This window comes from Rhea americana, unplaced genomic scaffold (genome assembly GCF_003343005.1).
Source record: "Rhea americana isolate MKP2758 unplaced genomic scaffold, rheAme1 scaffold_102, whole genome shotgun sequence".
Taxonomy (NCBI): Eukaryota; Metazoa; Chordata; class Aves; order Rheiformes; family Rheidae; genus Rhea; species Rhea americana.
This window is the reverse complement of record NW_028185062.1, coordinates 3,268,814-3,290,608: the sequence shown is the minus strand read 5'-3', so window position 1 is coordinate 3,290,608 and position 21,795 is coordinate 3,268,814. Positions and strand designations below refer to the sequence as shown.

General features: G+C 41.1%; 1 protein-coding gene across 1 annotated transcript in view; it reads left to right on the top strand.

Moving 5' to 3' along the window:
* Positions 1-21,795, top strand: part of SPTBN5 (spectrin beta, non-erythrocytic 5) — a gene marked incomplete at its 5' end in the record, with an annotated part of 88,578 nt that overhangs the window by 5,487 nt on the left and 61,296 nt on the right. The window contains 19 exon segments of the mRNA XM_085305541.1: positions 560-766; positions 2,031-2,216; positions 2,996-3,148; positions 3,702-3,832; positions 5,300-5,551; positions 6,207-6,494; positions 7,005-7,251; positions 8,079-8,218; positions 9,309-9,408; positions 10,326-10,496; positions 10,589-10,753; positions 11,427-11,653; positions 12,543-12,729; positions 14,080-14,280; positions 15,663-15,779; positions 17,063-17,223; positions 18,190-18,322; positions 19,142-19,287; positions 20,395-20,509. Coding sequence (XP_085161667.1) covers positions 560-766; positions 2,031-2,216; positions 2,996-3,148; positions 3,702-3,832; positions 5,300-5,551; positions 6,207-6,494; positions 7,005-7,251; positions 8,079-8,218; positions 9,309-9,408; positions 10,326-10,496; positions 10,589-10,753; positions 11,427-11,653; positions 12,543-12,729; positions 14,080-14,280; positions 15,663-15,779; positions 17,063-17,223; positions 18,190-18,322; positions 19,142-19,287; positions 20,395-20,509 — 3,327 coding nt within the window.

Genomic DNA, 21,795 nt, shown 5'->3' with positions numbered 1-21,795 from the left:
TTCTTTCTTTTCCCTTCACTACTGGAGGTTTCTTTCTGTTGTATTTTTATTCTGTAGCACAATGTTTTGTTTTGTTTTGTTTTTTCTTTTTTGCAATCATACCCAGGCAGGCACAATTCATGGAAAAAGAAGAAAGTTTTTATTGTAGACTCTGAATTCATTGTTCATTGTTAGGTTAGTCCTTGGACCCTTCAGAAAACAGCTGTTGTTGAAATCACACAGTCTTCCCTGTGAAATATTTTATATTGCCAGTTCCTTTTACAGCCGCTATTGAGCAGTATAAGGGTTTAGTTAATTAGATATTTTCAAAGAGTTATAGAGGGCAATGGTTGAATCTAATTTATGCACAATGATTCAGTGAATTACCACGAAAAATATCACGGACTTAGAGCTCTAGGGCCCCCTTATTCGTAGCTTACACAACACCTGGAAGTAGCCCCATAGCTACAGTTCTAGTGGAATTTCTGCCTTGCTGRGGATGGTTTTCAAAAGAGGCAGGAGGTTGGTAGGAAGCTTCCAGGATGAAACCCTGTGTTTTCTTCTCCCGTGTTCCCTTCAGTACTTTGCTGACGTTGATGAAGCACATTCATGGCTGCAAGAAATACAACCCCTTCTAGCCAGCAAAGACTATGGAAAAGACGAATCCAGCGCTGAAGCGCTGTTGCATCGGCACTTGCGTCTGGAGAAGGAGATTGCAGCCTACTCCTCGGAGATGAGGCGCCTGAAAGAGCAGGCCAACACTGCRGCAGAGCAAGCACCAGCCACAGTAAGTACAGGAGGGGTTGTATCATATTTTATTCCTTTGCTTTCTGACTAGTAGAGCTGGCTAGAAATTTCCCACAGAATATTCTTTCAAGTGGAAAGTTGTGTTCTGATGTTGTCTAAACCTTTTTCAGTAAGGCCTGTATTTCAACAAAATTTTAATTTGTAAAATAGATTGAAAAAAATCTTGTTAAGTTTAAATCAATACATTTCAGAACAGAATATTCTATGTTTTAAAATTAACTTTGGCTGTKATCATTTTCTAATTTTACATTAGATCCTATGAAATGTTTTTGAGTAACGCAAAATGTTTTTATTTTGCCAGACAGAATTTTCCATATAACCCAAACAAGAGTCTTTTTGTTTTTTTTAATTCAGTAGGAAATTTGAATTGAAATTGAAGCAAATTAAGTGACAGATAAGTTCATTGGCCACTTTTAGCTCATCTATTTAGTGTTCTGTGATTTGAGATTTAGGCCTCTTGCTGCCACAGACTGAAGAAAGTGAAATCCTAGAAATAGACTTTATGTTATTCCTCTCTACTGGTCCTCACAAATCCCTCTGRCTCTTTACTTTCATGACAGTATTCACTTCAATCAGCTGCAGAAAGCAGACATCTAGTCTAAACAGCCTTAGAAATTCTTTTAGAATCCTAACGCAGTGAGCAGGAAAAATTCATCCCTTCCCAAGTCTGTCTAGGAGAGACACATGGAACGAAGTTGACCTCTACAGATGCCTCTCTTTTCGACCGACTAGAAAGAGAACTTCTAATCAGAGATCACCTCATTAAATAACAAAAGTCAGGGGAGATGAATAACACATTTCACACCTATCTAGGTTTGTTTCTTTGAAATTCCCGTGATGTATAGTCAAACCAGCTGGAGAGCTGTGAGCATCACTTTGGGACTTTCCTCTGCTTCATGACTCCAATGTTAACTGTTATTGTAAAAAAAAATATTTTGCTCTGTTATTATACATGAAAAAGCACATGACTGAAGTCGATTTTGGGGCAAAATGAGTTKTTTTAGAGAATCAGAACATGAATGAAAGGAAACATTTCTCTAAAGAAAACTGATATTTTCTTTAGTTAATCAGTTAATTCTTCAAAAATAAAAGTGAAAATAGATTTAAACTAATACAGGAAATGTTATATTTAAAAAGTCAGAATGTTATAGTCTGAACTAGAAACTCTGAATTTTCTTTTAAAATAAATTCTTATCCAAATTAGAAATATTCAGACACTGATTCTGTTAAATTTTGCCTTCCAGATAGTGAAGACGGACGCTCCAAATGACTTAACTCAGAAGACAACTAAGYTGTCATTCAGTCGGACCCAGCCTACATCCGACCCTGCGTTTTCTGGTAGTCAAGACGTTCATTTTGTTCCAGAGAACATCTGGAAGACCCAACAGGAACTAGACTCATTTTATGAAAATCTGCAGAGCATGGCTGAGGTGTGGCATCCCTTCCAGTCTTTTGTGCTTTAACAAAATAGCCAAGCCTAGTGCAAGGCGAAGGGAGCTTCGGGGCTGTACTATCTTCTCTTGTTTACTTCCAGTAATGTGCCCCAGTCCTCAGAGGCAGCCACTGTCCTGGGGGGAACTTAAAGGGCTGAGATTATGGCTGAAGATTTATGTCAAACTGCGTCAAAGCCTGTCTGTTCACTTTGCATTGGCTGAATGCCCATTCACCTTCCAGTCTTCTATATTTCTTGAAGAGTAGATTCTTGGAAGTCATCTGGGTTTTTCTAATGTTTGCTTGCTGCAGCTGAAGGCCCATGACAGACTAAAAAAAAAATTTTTGTCTTAAGTCTAGGGACTTAAGATGATATARGAAAATGAAAACAACTGTTATCTACATTCTGCATTTGTTACCTTTCATTCCCTCCTGCTGCAATCTTGCCCAAAAGATAAGCAAAAATATCTTGTGGAGGTTATTAAAGGTTCCCAAGATTACTGAGGTAAATCTTCAGTAAAAGCAGCGTGCAGCACTGTGGCCCTGCTGTTTGTCGGAGGCTGAGCTCTCTCTCATGCCTTTTCTCATGCTTTTAAACCSCTGTTGCTCTGGGAAGAGGTATTCTTAGTTTCACAAAACATGTTTTCTTYCAGCAATATCAGGCAACACTGCCAAGCTACTACTAGAATGCGGTAGTTTATTCATATGCAAAGATCATTTTTCTTCAAAAGGCAAGGTAGTTATTACAGCAATACTTAAGTTTCTGTATGTTTTGCAGGACAGAAAGAAGGCTCTGGAGGACATGATTGGATATTACCGGTTCTGTAGCTCATGCGAAGAATTTCAGTCATGGATGAAAGAAAAAGAGAACATTTTCCGGACTCTTCAACCTCAAGCCGATAATGTGGAGGTCATGCAGCAGAAATACCAGGTACCCCTTTTCCCTGCTTACAGGTGACACCTTGTAAATCACACTGACCTTAGAAAAATGGATGAAGCTGATAAGTRAACTCTTGAGAGACTTTTTCTTAATTACATTTCAAGTTATGGGGTTGTTGTATAGATTGGACGTTCCTTTAGCATAAACTATGCCAATTTTATTGAAGYTGATGTAATCATGCCCCTTTAGCTCTTTTTCTGAATACTTACTGTGGCACAAAAGGCCTCTTTTTGTGTTTTTKGGGGGAGGTTTTAAATCACAAGACAAAAAAGATCAGTGCACTTGCATCACGTTGGAATTAGATATATGTGCATAGACATGTTGTGCAAGTCTGGAGTAGGTCAAAAGGGTTAAGAGGGAACTACATGTGCAGATCTGCATTGTGTCAGCAAACAGATAAATGAATGAAGAGAGGTAAGGTGGAGAAATCAAAGTGTATGACATGCAAAAGTGAAAGATGAGTGAATATGACATTATGAGCATTTTGTTCATAGAACTGGAAAAAATATCAAATTCTGCATTGTTGTTATCTTTTCTATTTTAGAACTTTTTAGTGGAACTGGCTGCAGGGAAGGGGCAGCTGGGAGATATTGAGAAATTAGCTGATAAATATGCAACAAGAAATCCCAGCAAATATTCCGAGATTCAAATTTGGCTGGAAGAGATCAATAGCAGGTAAAGATGCTACTGGTAGAACAGGTATTGTCTCATGGAGACAGCTGGAGAACTGACCTTTCATGCCTAATTTAAACTACCCTGAGAAAATATCAGTCTGATAAATTTTAACTCCTAGAATTTGTCTAACATTTGCAAAAACAGGTCTTTCCTGGGGGAGTTTTTGCATGTGATTGAAGTTTATTGCATTCCACTGCAGCTCTCTTCAAGCACAGACTGGGAAAACATTCCCATTGCTTACTCAGCAAGCTCTGAATCCAGCAGTTTGCCAAGAAGTAGTAAAAAAAAAATGCCATTTTTTGCATCAAAGCTCAGTGACCTCTTTGTGCACATGCTGTAGCAAAAATGCGACAAGGCAGATGTTGCTGGGGGTTGCTGTGGGGCCCGAGGCCAAGCGAGGGGTCAGGCCAGTACTGAAGAGCCTCAGGGACCAGGTGGAGGGTTCAGCCCCCAAGGGCAGAGGCAGACAGGGGCACACCATGGGGGGATGTTACCTGGGACTGGGCCAGGGGCTGCTCAGGAGCCCGAGGCTGAGTTTGGGAGCATTAGGGGTTGGAACAGGACAGGGTGTGTGTGSGKGGGGGTCCCTGAGGAGTCTGGGGCTGGGTTGGGGTGGTATCRGGGGGAAGACTTGAGGCAGGCCCATGGGAGTCAGCTCGGGATGCCTGTGAGGGTGCCAGCCCCTGCGCAGCTGTGGGTCAGGCCCCATGGTGCCAGGAGCTGGGGGGATAACAGGGACAAGAGGTTGGCCCTGAGCCCCCACAGCCAGGCCCCCAGGAGCGGGAGGTGCTCTCAGGGCCCTGACATCGGGGTATTTAAATTGCATCAATTTGCATGTGTTAAAGGAAGCGCAATACGAACCCGCTTGCAGGGAACACTGAGAGCGGTTCTGTGTGTACCGCACTGCAAGGAGCTGATTTGGTTACATAGATGTCAGGTCTAGGGTCCTCTTTGTAAATATTAAAAGGAACATCAAACCCTGCCTGACTGCGCCAGGTATGTTTGATACCTGCTGTAGATACAGTCCATCCAGCTGGACCTATAAGACACTGCTAGATCCTGATTTTCAGCGGTGTTATTTACTTGCCTTGTTTGCAAGTAAAACTCTGCAAGAAAACTTGCAGAGTTTTCTGGTCACCTTAGCAGGGTTGCCTTGTTTGATATGAAATATACTCTGAGGTTAAGGGTGAACGCTAGTGTTCACCTTTTCAGTCCACTTAAGTCGTGATGAAATCTTCCATTCAAGACTTCATCTGAACAGAAAAAGGATATAGCATGTTTACTTCCCTTTCCTTCCTCGCTTTCTGACTTTGGCACAGAAGCAAATCTCATTCTGGGTAAAACAGGTACAACAATGTTGTACCTCGGTACAACAGCTACGAGCTGAACCTGTCTCCTTTAGGTGAAGACAAGTTTTAAGGTAGTGGCTGAGGTTAGATGCAAGTAACCAGGTTGTCTCTCTCCAAGGTGGGAACGCATGGAGTCTCTGAAGGAAGAAAAGGGCTCAGAGCTGATTGGAGTGGCCGACGTGAAGACATTTCTTCAAGACTGTCAGAGCATAGGGGTACTACTGCAAGACAAGATGGGTCAGCTCACAGGTCTGGAACCAGGAAGCTCAGCTGCTGGGCTGGAGTCAGATAAGCGCAAACTGACTGCAGTTGAGAGAGAGGTCCTAGTGATGGAGAGGAAAATTGAATACTTGAGGAGTGTTGCTAAATCGTAAGGAACCTGCTTTTCTTTTCCATATTCTTTGCTGATTATCTAAGTCCATGTTGTAAATGATAGCTATAATGAGAATGAGAAACTTGTGAAGTCTCTCCGTCTAGCTTTGTGAAGAACTCCCTTGCCCATTGGAGAGTGATCTCYCCTGAGTATGTCTGGGAGACTGGCTAAGTGACTGCTCCCAGACTTCACTGTGGTAAGAGAAATCTGCCAATACCACAGGATGGATTGTGCCTCTACCTAACMATTTCCCTCTGCTAATGGGAGTTATTTCCACATTCTGAACCAGGTTCTACTTAGGTGCTGAAACAGGATAATCAGAGGAAGCAAGGATAAAGGAAGAAAYAGAGCAGATAATTGTGCACTGCAGTTTGAATTTGAAATTTGAATTTAAAGTGCTCTGTTTCTTTAAGTCCTCTATGCATTTACAATAGGAATGAGCCACTGAACTACAACATTACCAGACTCTTCTGAGAGGATGCATTTTCTGCRGGCATGCCAATGTTTCTTGCTGGTGTGGAGCATTTGGTGCCTTAGGTGACTTTAACAGAAGTACAAATATCTARAGCTAGGTCTTTTAAAGAGCACTGGTTCAAGCTCTAAATGCCTGAGGCTGTTCCTGCAATTGAATGTATTTGATTTCCTGCTGCAGGATTAAGGACACCAACCCTGCAGAGAGCAGGGCTATCACRGAGCAGGTGGAAAACATGGAAAGGCTTCTCATAAAACTTAAGATGGAGACCAAGAAGAAGTGGGACGTTCTGCAGCAGGCACAAAATCAGCAGTCCTTCCTGCAAGACAGTCGCAGACTCCTCCTGTGGGCAGAAGGCATCAGGGAGCAGCTGAGAAGTGAGGAAATGGGTGTGGACGTAGCTTCTGCAGAGCAATTGCTGAAGGAGCATCAGGACCTGTTGAAAGAAATTAGGTCTCAGAAGGAAAGGTAGAGAGATTCTATCAAAGTGGGCAGAGTGGGCTGTTACTACAACAACATTGTGAAGGTGAAATGTGTCTATTGTACATAAATTGTGTATGAAAGTAATGTGGAGGGTTTATTTAAATGCTTATGAATTTTAGCATGAAAAGGAAACTGCTGAACACAAAATCCAGTTAACTTCTACATGTTTGCACATTTACTGTGATGGTGTACTGTCTATTCAGAAAATGGGAAAGCTTGTTTATGTGTGTTTTCAAGCCAAACAGGGAAATCTCCTCACCTGCTAACTCAGCATGTATTCCCACAACAAATGCCCACATGCAGTTTGTATTGCACAACATTGGCTGGCAGGAATAAAGCAAGAGAGAGGAGGAGGGAGGGAAGCTAAAGAAGAAAATGAATMTTATGTAGTCCCTYGGTATCTAGGCATTGCCAAGGGAGYAAGGAACTATGATGAAAGAGAATTCAGATTCTGTCATGTAATGAGACCTCACTTTTCTTTTCAACTCTGGGAAGATTTGTGCAGCTGGAAGAGCTAGGGCGCAAGGTAATCCACGAACAACCGGGTAACAGTAGGACCAAGGAGGTCCACCAGTCCATGGAGAGGCTTGCCAAGGAAAACAATGAGTTGGAGAAGATGTGGCAGCAGCGACAGAAAAAGCTGCAGGATGGCCTGGAATTGCAAAAATTCAACAGGGAGGGAGATCGCATTAATGCAGCTCTCTCTAGTCATGAGGCCTTTCTCCGGGGAGATGACCTTGGGGTATGTGCAGCAGCTGATTTTCTTTTCTCCTTCCCCTCCCGATCTATGGAGCTGCAACAATTTCATTAATTAGATCAGCTTCCTCATTCTTATAGTCATGGCGTATTTGTAAACCTGTCTTTYGGAGCCTGGTTTTATGTTCTCATTCATCACAGTGAGAACTAGGCTCACTGTTTCTCAAAAGCATTTAAAGAAACAGCAAGTGTTGTGACCCATTGCTGGTTGCATATACCACTGAGTCTTCAGTTTGGTGGTTAATCATGAAAAAAGGTTCTAGCTTGAACCTAAATGGTATTTTTTCAGTGAAATAGAATCCTGACTTTTTTAAAAATAAAGCTTTTTCTTTTCACTGAATATTTTTAAGAACACTAAAACAAATGAAAGGAAAAACCAAATATAAGCAATATTCATAAGATCGGTGGAGGAGGAGGTTGTGGTGCCTCACTTCCTTTTACRTTTTCAGCTGAAGCAGTGTGACATTTTTGGGCCAACTAAATGGAATAAATATTTACTTAATTACAACTCTTCATATCGTACTTCCCTAACTGTGCCAGAGTACTGGCATTKCTTATGGAATCAAGATTTTTCTTAAAAGATGAAAATGGAACCCTAATACTGGAACTAACCTAAGACAGGAGATTCAAACGCAACACAAACCTAAACACACCTGCTGCCAGTTTACAACCCTGAACTTCCTTAGGCATGTGCAAAATGGTTTATCTCCTACCTGAAAGAAAAAGGGAAAAACGAGGTCCCAAATTTTTTCATTGCTATAGAAACAGCATGCAACAAGAGAAACTTGATCAACTTTTCCTTCTCAAATGCAGGACCATGTTGACGCGGTTCGAAGCCTGCTAAAGCGTCACGAGGAATTCGAACGACTGCTGATAATGCTGAGAAGACGAGTTGAAACACTTAATGAGAGTGGGGTGAAGCTAATAGAGAGCAGACACTTTGCATCTCACATGTGAGTTCAGACCCCTTCCTGCTTTGAGTTCAAAGGGGGAACTAGACAGAACAGGGCTTCCACAGTAGCTGTTCAGCTTTGTAAAATATCAAGTGTGATTAGGTGTGAAATGGAAAACTGTCTCTGAGCCAGGATTCAGCTGATCTCCAAGCTGTTGTCTTCTGGGTGGGAGGGGGAATTCTGAAAAAGATACAGATTTTCTGTGCTTCCRGAATAAGTAAGTGAGTTGTGCTATRAGTAAGTGTGCTGTACTATTTCTGTGCTTTAGTTTAAAAGTGGCATTTGTCAAAACACTAGAATAATTCTCCCTGTATTATGTTACATACAGTTCTAAGACTTCTTTAATGTAAACTCATTACATACCCACATAATTGAATTTTTCTTCCATTTATCGGTAGAATTAATTAASTTAGGATTAATACATTTGTTGTTAAAAGTCAAAGAGCACTTCACAAAGAAATAACTCATTTTCATCATCTTATGGACCTGATTCTCACTCACACTAAAAGTCCTTCGTGTTATTTTGGAAAATGAATTGTCATCTGTGCAGTTGCTATTGTGCTAGGGCCACTAGGATCCGGTAAGGGGATTTCTGTATAAACAAGCATTAAAAATTTACAGTCATACASGATCTCTTGGGTCAAAAAGACCATGTTCTTGTGATCATAGGCGATAATGTYTTGAAAATTCCCCAGTGAATTTCTAAAACTGCTCTTAAAATCAGATTTTTTTTCTGGTACTACTACCATTAGAAGACCATTCACAGCCTTAKTGCACTTACATCACAGAGAAAACTATTAGTCAAAGGTGGAGTTTTGGGAAGGAGAAAAACCTGGGTGTTCAGTCAAATGTAGGATGACTACAAGTCGCTAATGTAATACAACTATACAAAAGAAAAATCAGAGCACTTGGYAAGTCAGAATTGCTTTCTTGACAAGCCAGCATGGTCGTGGAACAGGGCCACATATCCCCTCCCCCTGTCAACAGAYGCATTGAGCTAGGTTCCAACCGTATCACAGTCACGGCTACGGTATAACCACGGAYGCCTATAGGTCAACTACTGCACTGGGTTTACTGTGTTTTCTGGTAGTATTGAAGAGCGAATGACTGCTCTCCAGCGAAGATGGGAGCGGCTGGTACAAAGCAATGCACAGAGAAAACGGAAGTTGTTGGATTCCTTACAGCTACAGGTAAAAGGACTGATTCTGCAGATTGGGTCAGACGTGCACGAAGTAATTTTACACTTGRTCTTAGCACGAGATCAGTCTCAAACTGCTGAGATTCCCAGTGCAGCTCACTTTTTCTTTGGGTATGAGACAGAGAATTTCACTTTACAGAAACAAGGTGATACATTCATGATAAATCTTACAAAGCTATAACCATAGCAAAATACCAAAGCAAAAATGGAAAGATTCAGTGAAAAATATCAGCTGAGTATTTTATCTACTGGGTATGTTCGTTTTGCTCACTGCTTAATGTTGTTCGGATTTTTAATCATTTGGCATAAATTAATCTTTCATTGTAGATTAATTCAATTAATGCAATTACCTTATACTATCTGTATGTGATATTTGCACTAGCTGTACTTTCCATGTAGTTTGTYTGTCTATTTTGGCACAGCATTTATCTTTCAGTACTGAAATACAAAGTTACTGGAGGGTTGGGCTATATATAATGAAAATATTCTTTCAAAAGTGCAGATATTCATTGACAATTAAAGGCAGCAGATTACTAAATGTGGTAAAAGGGGACTAAGATATTACTCCGGGTAAAAGGGGACTAAGATATTACTCCGGGATCTCAAGAACTTGTCAATGGTTCAAGATCATAAGTCAGGAATTAAGACTGTTGATCGTGTAGAGCAACTTTCATGTGAAAATATATCACAACTAAGATATTACTCCGGGATCTCAAGAACTTGTCAATGGTTCAAGATCATAAGTCAGGAATTAAGACTGTTGATCGTGTAGAGCAACTTTCATGTGAAAATATATCACATTTCTAACTCATAGAAAAAAGAAAGAGCTTGATCCTTATTGCAAGGATGCACTGCAAACCCCCACAAAATCAGAAGTTAAACCTATCTAATCCTGTCTGTTTCTGTAAGGAGTTTAATCATGATGCTGCTGAGCTGTTGATATGGATGGAAGAGAAGTACAAGATTGCATCAGATGAATCCTATCGTGATCCAACAAACATTCTGCGCAAACTGAAGTGGCATGAGGCTGCTGAGAAGGAAATGATGGCTAATGAGAAACACTTTGCAACACTGATAAAGGTGAAGGCATTTTTGGAGCTAAGTYTTCCATCTTGTCTCAAGCTCTGTAGCCACTGATCTACTCAAAACAACGATGTGTTGTGTCTCTCCAGAAAGGAAATCAGCTGATTCAAGATAACCATTATGCTGCAGTTTCTATCCAAAATAAGATGTCAGAGCTGCAGAAGAAATGGGAGAAATTGTATGGCAAGATGATAGAGCGAGGTGACAAGCTGAGACAAGCTGGGCAGCAAGAACAGCTCATGGAACTGCTCCAGGTTAGGAGGTGGTGGGATGCATAGGGGAGGGATGGCCTAGGAATCCAATTTCTCTGTTGATACAGAGTGCTTCTKWCAAAAAAGAGCAGACATAGGTAAAAGTATATTTGAAGATGTCCTAAYCTCAGACAGATCACTGGACTTTGTCTATACTCCCAGGAGAGAAAACTTTATATTAAGTTGACCAAGGTCACTCTGAAGCTTTGAGCAGGATAATAGTGCCAGCAGAGCACCAAGACAAAGCTGTTGAGCTCAGGCTCAGCACTGCAAATGTGTGGCCATCCTGACAAGGCAGGAAACCAAGCAAAGCTCTCCACATGGTTCAGAACTATGCGAAGGTGCCTGCTTGCCTAGAGTCAGTTTGGGGATTGCAGGCACCACACTGCGCTGTCTGTTGTCATCTGGAGAACTGAGTGAGAGGAACATTGTGCTATGAAGCTGTTTCCAAATACAAGCATTTAATGGAACTGCTGTGGTGTTTTAACTACAGTTTTGAGTCTTTGAATGTTGTTTCATATTATGCTACTTAATATATTTCAAAAAGATGGGTTTGGAACAGTGTTMTTGAGTGGCTCAGAAAGAGAAGCACTCAGGAGGCTGTCATCAAGGGATCAAGTGAAAGAAAATGATGTTGCACAGTCAATACAAGTGTACTGTGACCTCCTCTTGGTAGGATGCTAAAAAGAAGATAGAGAAAATTGAGAAAGTTCTTCAGGAATCAGAAACAGGCCATGATTTGCGCTCCAGCCGTGATCTTCTCAAGCAGCACAAGCAGCTGGAAAATGAGACACGTGAGCTAGCAGAGAAAATGAACTCTATTGTGTCTCATGCAAGGAAAATGGCCACTGATCACTTTGACTCCCAGAGGATTCTAGATGAAACACAGAAGTATCTGAAAAGGTGAGATGCAATTCTCTTTTTTTCTTTATCCCCGTGACAAGTTTGTAAATCAATAGCATTTTTTTTGTTCTGCTTTCTAGAAAATGTCTTTCTGTTGATTAGGTTTAACCCACATTCAAGAATCATTCCTCCTCCCAGTTCTACCAAAATTGTGCTTTGGTCTGCACCTATACAGTTGTCTGAGGACCCACCTCAGCCTTTACTATTGGACCTTGCTTCTTGCCTGTCATGTTCCTTCTGCTCTAATCCTTTGCTTACCCATAGGTCATCCAGCCACTTGTTAAGCGATGCAGTTTTCCAGTGTTCAGTAGTGACTAACTTCATTAAAACATCTCAGGACAAGCCTAGGATTTCAAAAACGTATATTGTTTGCTGTGTTTGTTTAGTGTTATGGTATTAACCTGCACCAAAAAGTGGGCTGCGATTCTCTTCCTAACAGCACTGCTTAACTGGATATAAACTAAAGCATCAGTAGTGTGTTAACWATATTTCTCTTTAGGTATAGTCTTATTAAATGGAAGATGAGGGTGCTGTTAACTGTCTACTAGCAATATCTGTTGCAGCAGGCATGCTCCATGAAAGGCAGTATTTAGTGCAAGCCCTGTCATCAGCATTACAGTAATGTACAGTTCTGCTCCCATTTCCCTTGCCTGCTTTCCTTCTAATCATGATATATCTCTTATGTCAAATCCTTTCATACTTGCCAGAAGTAGCCTTATTGAGAAGGGATTCTTGTATATGCAGCAGCCCTAGCCATGGAAATTTAATGGCAGAGAGAGATTCCCAGTGTTTTCTAATCTGCATGGTGCAATTGCAGCATAATTCCCTTGGAATTAGTGAATGAGAATAAAGTYTTGTTTTAACATGTATCTTAATGCATGATCTTCAGATTTGAGTCTTTGCAAGCACCTCTTGAAGGGAGGCGTAAGTTACTGGAAGCTGCCGTGGATCTGTATGAGTTCTATCACTATCATGACATGGAGCTGAACTGGATTAATGAACGACTGCCTGTTGCCCATTCCACTAACTGTGGGAAGTCTTTGGATGTGGCTCAAAGCCTACTGCAAAAACACAAGGTAACTCCTTTCATCAGGTGCATTATAGCATGATGGCACATTGCGCTTCATCCWGACCTGCAACCCAGCAGCTGCAGAGTTCTCCATTGCCTCTAGGGAGGTTGTTGCAATCAAAATCCAGGGCTGGGCTCTCAATGAGGTATAATCCAGCAGTAGCTCAGTTAAAATGGTTCTAGCAGCCTGAGACAAGTCTCCAATGTGGTGGTGATTTTCAGAGCAAACATGGAACTGTGGGAACTGCAAAATTTATCATGTTTTACAATATTCATATTCTGAGAAAGTTTGTAGCTCTTCCCATTAAAATTACATTTTAAAAACCTCTCTCTCTCTCTCTCTCTCTCTCTCTCTCTCTCTCTCTCTCTCTCTCTCTCTCTCTCTCTCTCACACACACACACACACACACACACACACACACATACATATATATAGGTGCAGTGGTCTGCAAAAGATTGGCCCTTATATTCTCATCCTATATTTACTGCTCTCATGATGCAGACAATGTCATCCTGAGCTATGTGCATTCTAGATGCTCTAGGACAGCATAGAACTGCCATTTAATATTTATTTTAGTTCCACATTTTTTTCTAAAATGTTTTGAACAAACCACAGTCAATATATGCATAAAGACAGGTTAATACTGATTTCTGGAGAGTTAGATTCTTTGCAGCAGCTCCTCACAGACAAAGGCAKCTCAGAGCTGCCCTGGATCATTGGCAGCATTGAATTTTATAGCAGCTGGATTGCAAATTCAGTGGGAAGGGGCATAGGACCAGTGGAGGCTTTACGGAGCAAGAGCTGGGAGTCTAACATCATTCATGGTGGCATGGTACTGTTAACAGTGTCTCTCTTCCCATCATCCTCCAGTCTCTTCAGCTTTTGTGGTATTTCCTTTTCCCACCAGCAGCCCAACACTCTTTCCTGAATCATCCAGCTTTGCCTCCCATCCCCTGTTCATCTGCTCTGTCTCATGAACCTCCCTGGCTGCTGAGCAGGGGTTGAGGCAGGAGCACAGGAAGAAGAAGGGGTAGAATGGGCCAGAATACTGGGCCAGGGACTTTGGTGAGGAGAGCTGAGGGTGGAGGGAAGATGAGGGGAGCCGTCACCGAACGGACTCTGTCTGCTTCCTCAGTGGAAGTACCAACAGAAGAGTATTATACATGCAGGGCTGGGAGAGGCAGCCCAGGTGGCAGCTGCTGCAGAAACAGGCATTGTATCCACTGACACAGACARCTTCTGTAGTCTCTCCACCATCCGCAGCCGCCAGTTTTGCTGATGCCTAGAAGAGCACATAGAAATTTCTTTGCACACACCCTTCCTGTTGTTCTCATCTTCCTCCTTTCACATTCCCAGGAATTGCAGGCAGAAATGAATGCCCACAAACAGCAAGTCCAACGGGTCCTAGATAAAGGAAGGACAATGGTTGTGGGCCAGCACTCCTCGTCTCGGAGAATAAATGAGAAATGCCAGGAGCTGGTGGTTGCTTGGCAGGGTCTGGAGAAGGCCTGCGAGGAAAGAATGAAGCAGCTGCAACACTCAGTTGGCTTCCAGGAGGTACAAATTACAGCCAAGTACTTAACATAATAGCCTCTTCAGACAAATAAGAGGACCAAAGTTTTAAAGTAAATAACAAAACAGCTTTAATCTCATCCTTTGCTGGGGCTTGACTTCACTTTAGCTGCTTCATGCCAAACTCATGGGAATGGAGGGCTGGTCTGCACAGCTGAATGCAAACCCCCTAGCCTGGAGTTCATGCTCTAGAGGTGTGAATTGGACGTTGTACCCATCCCTTGATGGCTGAGTGTAAGACATACATTTCTCCGAGTAGTGGTTCCTTTCTCAGTAGCCCTGTACAGGCTCAAGCTTTAACTTAAGTACTACAGTAGGTCCTGAAACGGCCCTTCACACTGGTGTATTATGACAAGTAAATAAGAAATGAAGGGATCTCTTGCACCATCCAGTCTCTGTCTATGTTATGCAACAATAACTTAAAATGATATTCAGAAACTGATAAAGCTATCAGTTAAACTAACCAATAAAGCCACCTCAGAACAAGATAGAACTTTTGGCTCTAATATTTCAACAAGGTATTGGCCTATAAGTTTAGCCTGTTTTTAAAAAAACACATGCAAATATTTACCTAACTAATCCAAATTTTCTGTCATCAGTGTATCATTAACAATGCAGTTACCCATCTGACATGCAGTTCTGTAGACACAGGTAGCAGCTGTGCAGAGTTAACATGCATTCCTGAAGTATGTTGCCTGGAGAATTTGGTCATCTCTGGCTCTTATTTCTTCCATCCAAAAATACAGCAGTCCACACCGCAGGGTTTATGAAGCCTGATTTTCATAGGTGACTTGAACTTCTCAGAAAGGGCCAAGAGAGATATTACATTGATATTATATCGTTAGTATTTACCCCTAGTGAATGACATAAAGGAAGAGTCAAGTAAGGATACTGATGTGAAGAAAGAAAAATGAGACAACAAGAAACTTATTTCTGGCGCTTTGGTGTCTATAGAAGGTCTTAATGATCCTGCATGGAAATCTTCCATCTGTGGCCTTTTTCAWCTGCATATGATTTGACAGAACAACAGTATGCCTAAAATCCTCATAATAGTTTCCAATTTATAAACAGGTTCTATAGCTTAATTTGCCATTTAGAAGAGCATTTTTCAGAGAGTTAAAAGCTAACTAATTCTTCCCTGAATTTGCTGCCTAGCAATAATGAAAGCTAACTTGTACCAAGCCAACTTAGTCTGGTTATGTGGAAYGGTAGTTCTTCGGATCAAGTATTCTTCATTTGTTATTCTGTAAGTCCTCACAGCAAATCTTACAGTATGCCCTCCAGTTAGAAATTATCAAATCAAGAAAATGACACAAATATTGTGGAAATTGAGGGAGAAACTAATTTGCCTTATCTTTAACTGATAGTTTTTAATGAACACCTCTGACGTGGAGGCTTGGATAGCAGAAAAACGTCCACTTGTGACAAGCAAGGAGTATGGTAAGGATGAAGATGGAACACTGAAACTCCTCCAAAAACATAAGGTATTTCCAAACAGAAAGTATTTCAAAAGCTTTTTAATATTTCTTGAAGAATTTAGTATGGAATGATCAGAGTTGGTATCCATGGATAAGTTAAAGAACTGAGTTGCTGTTACTTTGGGAAAGAATTGCCCCTCTCAGGTTTGGATTCATGGATCCATTGATAAATCAGTGGTTCAAGAAAGCTTGAATCTTCTCAGTCTGTGTGTCATGCTCTGGAACAGCAGTGCCTCAGAGCTCCATAAGGGTAATATACTCATGCTGTGGGGTGCAAGAAACACACTGTGTCAAGTAAGACCACTCAACTCCAGCAGACTAGGGAGTGGTGTTGACTAGCTACCAAATCCATATCCTAAGGAGTTTCTTGAGTGAAAACACATGCTTGTGAGGTAGGATTTTAAAATTGTAAAGATAGGGTGAAAATGCAGAGATCTTCTGTTCATGGTGAGGCTGCTTTTATCCCTTCAGGAAAGCGTAAATCTCAGTGAATGTGTAGCAGGGCTTCCCTCTCTCCTGTGGAAGCTGGGCCTTCAGTTTGGTGCTGTCTACACATCATCAAACTTGAAGAGAGAATTTTTCAGATTTGTATGTATAAAAAATATTTCCTCTCTCCTGCATTCCAAAATTACTCCATTTCTCTTTCTTTCTAGTTCATCTGTCTGAAAATTGGTGTTAAAGAAGATCAAGAGATCTCTGCTTAAATTCTAAACACTTGCAGGAGCTACACTGGCAGATCTGTCCACCTTTGTGAAATTTTCCATTTCATTAGTGCTTAAGTGTACAGTCATCTTCAAAATATTGCACATTGACATATGTCTATATCTATATGAACACAGAGAAAATATAAATTCAGCATACTAATATAGTTAGATAAAATGTGGTTTAGGGAAAAAGGAGAATGGTGACTTTTCTCATCCTATTTTTCCGAAGACAAAACTGACTGTGATCTGCTTTTAAGTCATAATAGAGGCATGCAGAAGCTGTAATTTTGTCTTAGAAATGAAGATAAACTATTATTCCAGAAATACCATTCCCTGTTTGTCAACGTGCCAGGACTTTCTAATCTCTTTGTTAGTTTGTTTGAATTTAGGTACAATTTCCCACTCTCCCTTAAAAAATTGATAGAGAATTATATAAATGTGACCAAGTTCAGGAAACTAATGATTCCAAAAAGTTTTTCTCCACTTTTAATGGTTCAATGATCATACCAGAGGTTGGTGCAAAAGTTCAAATAATGCAGATCTTGGACAAGTGGCTCTTATCTCCGTTTGTCTTCTCCCTGCCAGGCACTGGAGCATGAGATTGCTGTTTATCAGACTTTGCTGAAAGAAATGAGTGAAAGTGCCCAAACTCTTCTTGTGGGCTCCAATCAGTATGTTGATGTTGATGGCCCAAAGGACCAAGTTCACTCAAGACTCCAGGAGTTACAGGAACTAGCAGCAGCAAGGTATGAACTAGAAAAATATCTATCTCAACTGACTCATATACATCGCCCCTTAGATCCTGGGTTTGACTTAAAGCCCACTGATGTCAGTAACGAATGCCTCCAGTTACCTCACTGGGATCTGGATCATGTTCATTTTCTCTTCTTTTTTTAAAATTGTACTTAGGAAATTGTTTGTCTTTGTGCTTGAGTCCTGCGCACTGCTGAGCTTGTTACTATTGATAAGCAAGAACCTCACATTTTGTTCAGGTTGTCCTACTTCACATTAAGGATTTGAGAGGCCCAAAATTTCCTCTTTTCCCTTCATTACCCTCCCGTTAAGTGAGTTGAGATGCTGTGTTATGACTAGCTGTCCTTGTATCTAGAATCTGTCATCAAAAAGAAAGAGACTGTTTTTGAAAAGCTTCCTTAGCATTGCTCATAAATGTCTTGACTCATATTAGGAGAGTGATAATGACAGTTATGCTTATCTCTGTGCCTAGTGGCTGTGTTAATACAGGAAGGTTTTTATCCTTAAATGAGTCATTTACATTCTATTTCACTTCCATTGTGTTACTATTACAGTAAGATATTTAAAACAAGACAGTTTGCTTGTACCTGAAGTTCTTAAACACTTCTAGTTTGTTGTCAGGAAGTAACAAATATTTACTTGAACTATTTAGCTTTTTGCACCAGAAATATTTCACTTAGAAAAGAGGTGGGGCTTAGTAAGTGGAATAACAAATAAATGACTCTGAAAACTACTGTGCTGCGAAACTCAGCCAGCTACGCTGAGTTTGCTGGCCAACTGCAATTGTCCTACAGCATCTTTTGCAACCTAGAGAACTAAAGTTGACACCTTTCATTAAAGAGAATGAATCTTGGTAGGGAGAGGTCTGAGGGATCAGTAGGAAGAAAATTACTCATCGCCCTCCTCTTTAATCCCTTAGTCTCAATGTCTTGTCTTGTCTTTTCTCCTGTTCCCAACAGAGGGAAGAAGCTGGATGAGACTCTTACCTTGCATGAATTCCTGCGGGAGTATGAAGATCTGCAGGACTGGATCACCCAACAGAAACAAATAGCCAGCTCTGAAGACTATGGAAATGACTACAAGCATGTCTTGGTGAGGTTTTTGGACAACAGATCGAAAATCAACTGAACAGTGTGGAGTGGGACTGTTAAAAGGTTACAGCATTATCCTTGAAAACTTAGAAAGCAGCATAAGAAATAAGAAACTGGGAGAGGGGAAGAGAAAAGGGGGGAGGAGTGGATGAAAAGGATTGACTGGTAATGACAGGCAGGCAGTGTTGCCTAACTCTTACATCCTGTTACCACAAGAGAGATGGCTAGAAAGAGGGTTGGGCTACACAAAACAACTGCATGCTAAAATGTCTGCATCTTCAGAGATTCAGAGTTCAACCACGTTCTATTTTTGATAATCAGATATTTAAATGTGGTGCCCACTAAGCAGTTTTTATCATTGCTAATGTGAGAAAATTCTGTGTGCTAAATGCTAATGTATGGGCAGCTACCTTTATACCTCTCAATATCCTCATTTTTATCATTTATTTCAAAATATCTTTTGTTGTAAATCTTGGAATTGGACTACAGCATTCACTTATAGTACTGAACACGTTTGAGTTCATGATGTAAGCACATATCATTTAATAATTGAAACTCATTGTACATTGAATAAAATGTGCCTATTTCTATGCCCCATAATATTATCCTGCCTCCTGTCTGTCTCACAGACCTCATGCTTTTGCTACCAATCTGTAGATCATCATGGTCACTGGAGGTAAAATCTAGTGATTAACATCTTGTTCTGAAGTTTCTTCATCTCCAAATGTGATCAGCCTTTGGGCCCTGTTCTCACAGCTGAGCAGGTATGCTTGGGAAAAACAGCATGCAAAATGACTTCTTGTTGTTTTTCCTTCATAAGCAACTTTGTGCCAAATACGACGCATTTCGACGCCAGTTGGAAACAGCTGGGAAGAGAGTTGTGGTTTGCCAGCAGCTAGCAGAAAATTTGCTGAACTGTGGCTATTCTGAGTCCCAGGAAATCCGACAGAAGCAGAAGGAGCTAAGGTAGGAGACTTGTGCTAGCTCTATACTACCTTCTCATTCAGCTCCTTTGCAAAGAGGAGGAAATGAGGAAAAAAAAGAAAAGGGTAAGGCACTTACTCCCAGTTCTCTAATTGCAAAGTGTGTGATTTGTTCACTGGCACAGAACTGCTCCGTGCTTCCTTTAAAAATAGACTGCTGTAGAGCAGACTCTATCTCCTTGCTGATATAGCTTCTTGCAAATTGTATCAGAGACGCTTTGCGAGCAAGGGGTCAATGAACTTCCTTTGCACTTTGAAACAAGATCGCCTAACTGAAGGGCTGGGAGTTTAGTTGCACCCTTATTGCTTCTGCTTCTGAAGTTTGAACCCCATGACTGTTCTATGCAGTCATTAAGATCATCTTTGCTTCTCATACTATCTGGCACTGGTCTAAACTAGTCCCAAAGAGAAGGATGATGAAATAGTAGGGTCTGTCCCAGTCCTCATCCCAATCCTCTGCAAACAATCTCTTTGCTCCTCGTGCCGCATCTTAAGAAGCCAGAGACCAGCAGCAGCAGGGGAGGAGAAGGCCTGCTGCTGACTTTAGCAAATCCCCATATCCCATGGTGTCAGATGTACTGCTGGGCAGATGCAGCACTTACTGACTCTCCTGAATATGTCAGTGGAAATCAACAGAGGGCCTGCTTTGGTCATCTGTTTGATGTTTAGATCAGTGTGGAAGTTTTAGGGAGGCAGCCTCAGGTAGGAGAGGAACTGCTGTCCCCCTTTTAGAGCATATCTGTGTGCTTCATCCAGGAGTCCATCCACCTTGCTATCTTCCTCCTCTCCTCCCATGTAGTTGCATCAGGTTGTGAAGCAACATGTGGATCCTGAAGCATGTATTGCAGAGGGACATCCTTACGTAGGGGCATCCATGTAAGTACCTGGAGCAGAGAGGAAGACACAGATAGAATAAGGCGAGGGACATGTTCTGCCCCTCAGAGTTGCTTTGACAGAACTTAATGGCAGGACTGAAAAGAAGAAATAAAAATAAGAGGAGGTCTTGTTTTTAAGCTTTCTTCAAACTGTTAATCTCATTACTCGTATTTTGCATGTTTTATATGCTTCCTCTCCCCATGCTCCTTTGTAGGAATTCCTGGGAGGAGCTATTGGAAATTACCAGATTACAAGGTGAGCGACTAAGAGATGCTGAAGCGATTCACAAGTGTTACCAAGACCTAACAGATGCTCTGGCCCATATTGAGGTAAAAAAAAATAAAAATAAAAAATAAAAAGGAAAACTGAATAGTGAGAACTTTCATTTCAGTGTAATTTGTACTGTATTCTTATCATTTTTAGCATGCCTGCTGCTGACTTTTACATATTCCCAGTGAGTAACTGCAGAACTGAGAACTCAAGGTTCTCAAAAAATTCTAGGTAATCCTCAGGTGCCTGACAGGACAATTCATGAGACCACTGGTGAAACTAAGTCTAGTTAGACTTGCTTATTTTGAAGAAGCTGAGTAACCAGGCCTTGAACTGAATTGTCTCATAGTGTAATACATACTGTAATGTTGTTTCCAGTCATCAAGTCAGATTTTAAAACTTCACTGCCTCCTTGTGCTCCTTCCTTTACACTATTGGACCTCTATGCACTGAAGAAAGAACTCTCTTGAAAAAAAAAGTTTGGATTACAGTGACCATTAGCCTAGGAAGTTGTCACGCAATCTTGTGACTTGATGTCAGAAGTAGGGCCAAAAATGAGTCCTTTTCCTCCTTTCTGGTACCCAGTATTGGCAACAACTTCAAAGAGTCATAGGAGGACAGGAGGAGAAGTCCCAGTGAAAATCTTCAGCCTTACATTTTATCTGCACATCCCAAAGAATTTAATGGGAAACCACATCCGTACTATACTGAAAGGTGCGGTCATCCTAATGGAGCTGTGTATAGGAGGATGTGATCCATCAGAGCCTTCACTGCATGCAAGGCAACGGGACTTTGTTAGGTTACAGGCAGCAGATTTTCCACTTGTTTGTGCTAGCAGAGGCTGCCCTATTCAACTATGTTATTCCTGTTTTCTTTCCCTGTTGTAAACAGAAAAGCAAATGTCTCATATTTCACTGTACACCACCTGGAGTTTTCAGAACCTGGTGCATATTTAACTTCAATACTTCAATTGTTAATTCTGTGGCTGTGACAAGTGATATTTCAGAAATGCCCCAAAGACTGGCTTAAACCCTGCACTGGATTTGGCTCAGGCAGTGACAATTTACATTTCTTGCATCTTATTCTGTTAATAAGCTTCTAAGTGAGATAGCAATTCAGTCGTCATGTCTATCCTTTCATGTACCAGCTGCTGAGGTGTTTGGCAGAGAGTGTCATTTCTATTAGGAACATAGGACTAGAAGATACCTCTTAAGTGACCAAGTCCAATATTACCATATCGTAAGCAACCATACTGTCCTTTTACAGCCTTAACAAAATGTGTTGTTAGTGAGCCCAAACCTGCCTGTGAATCTATTATAAAAATGTTCTTCTCTGATGGTTGGAA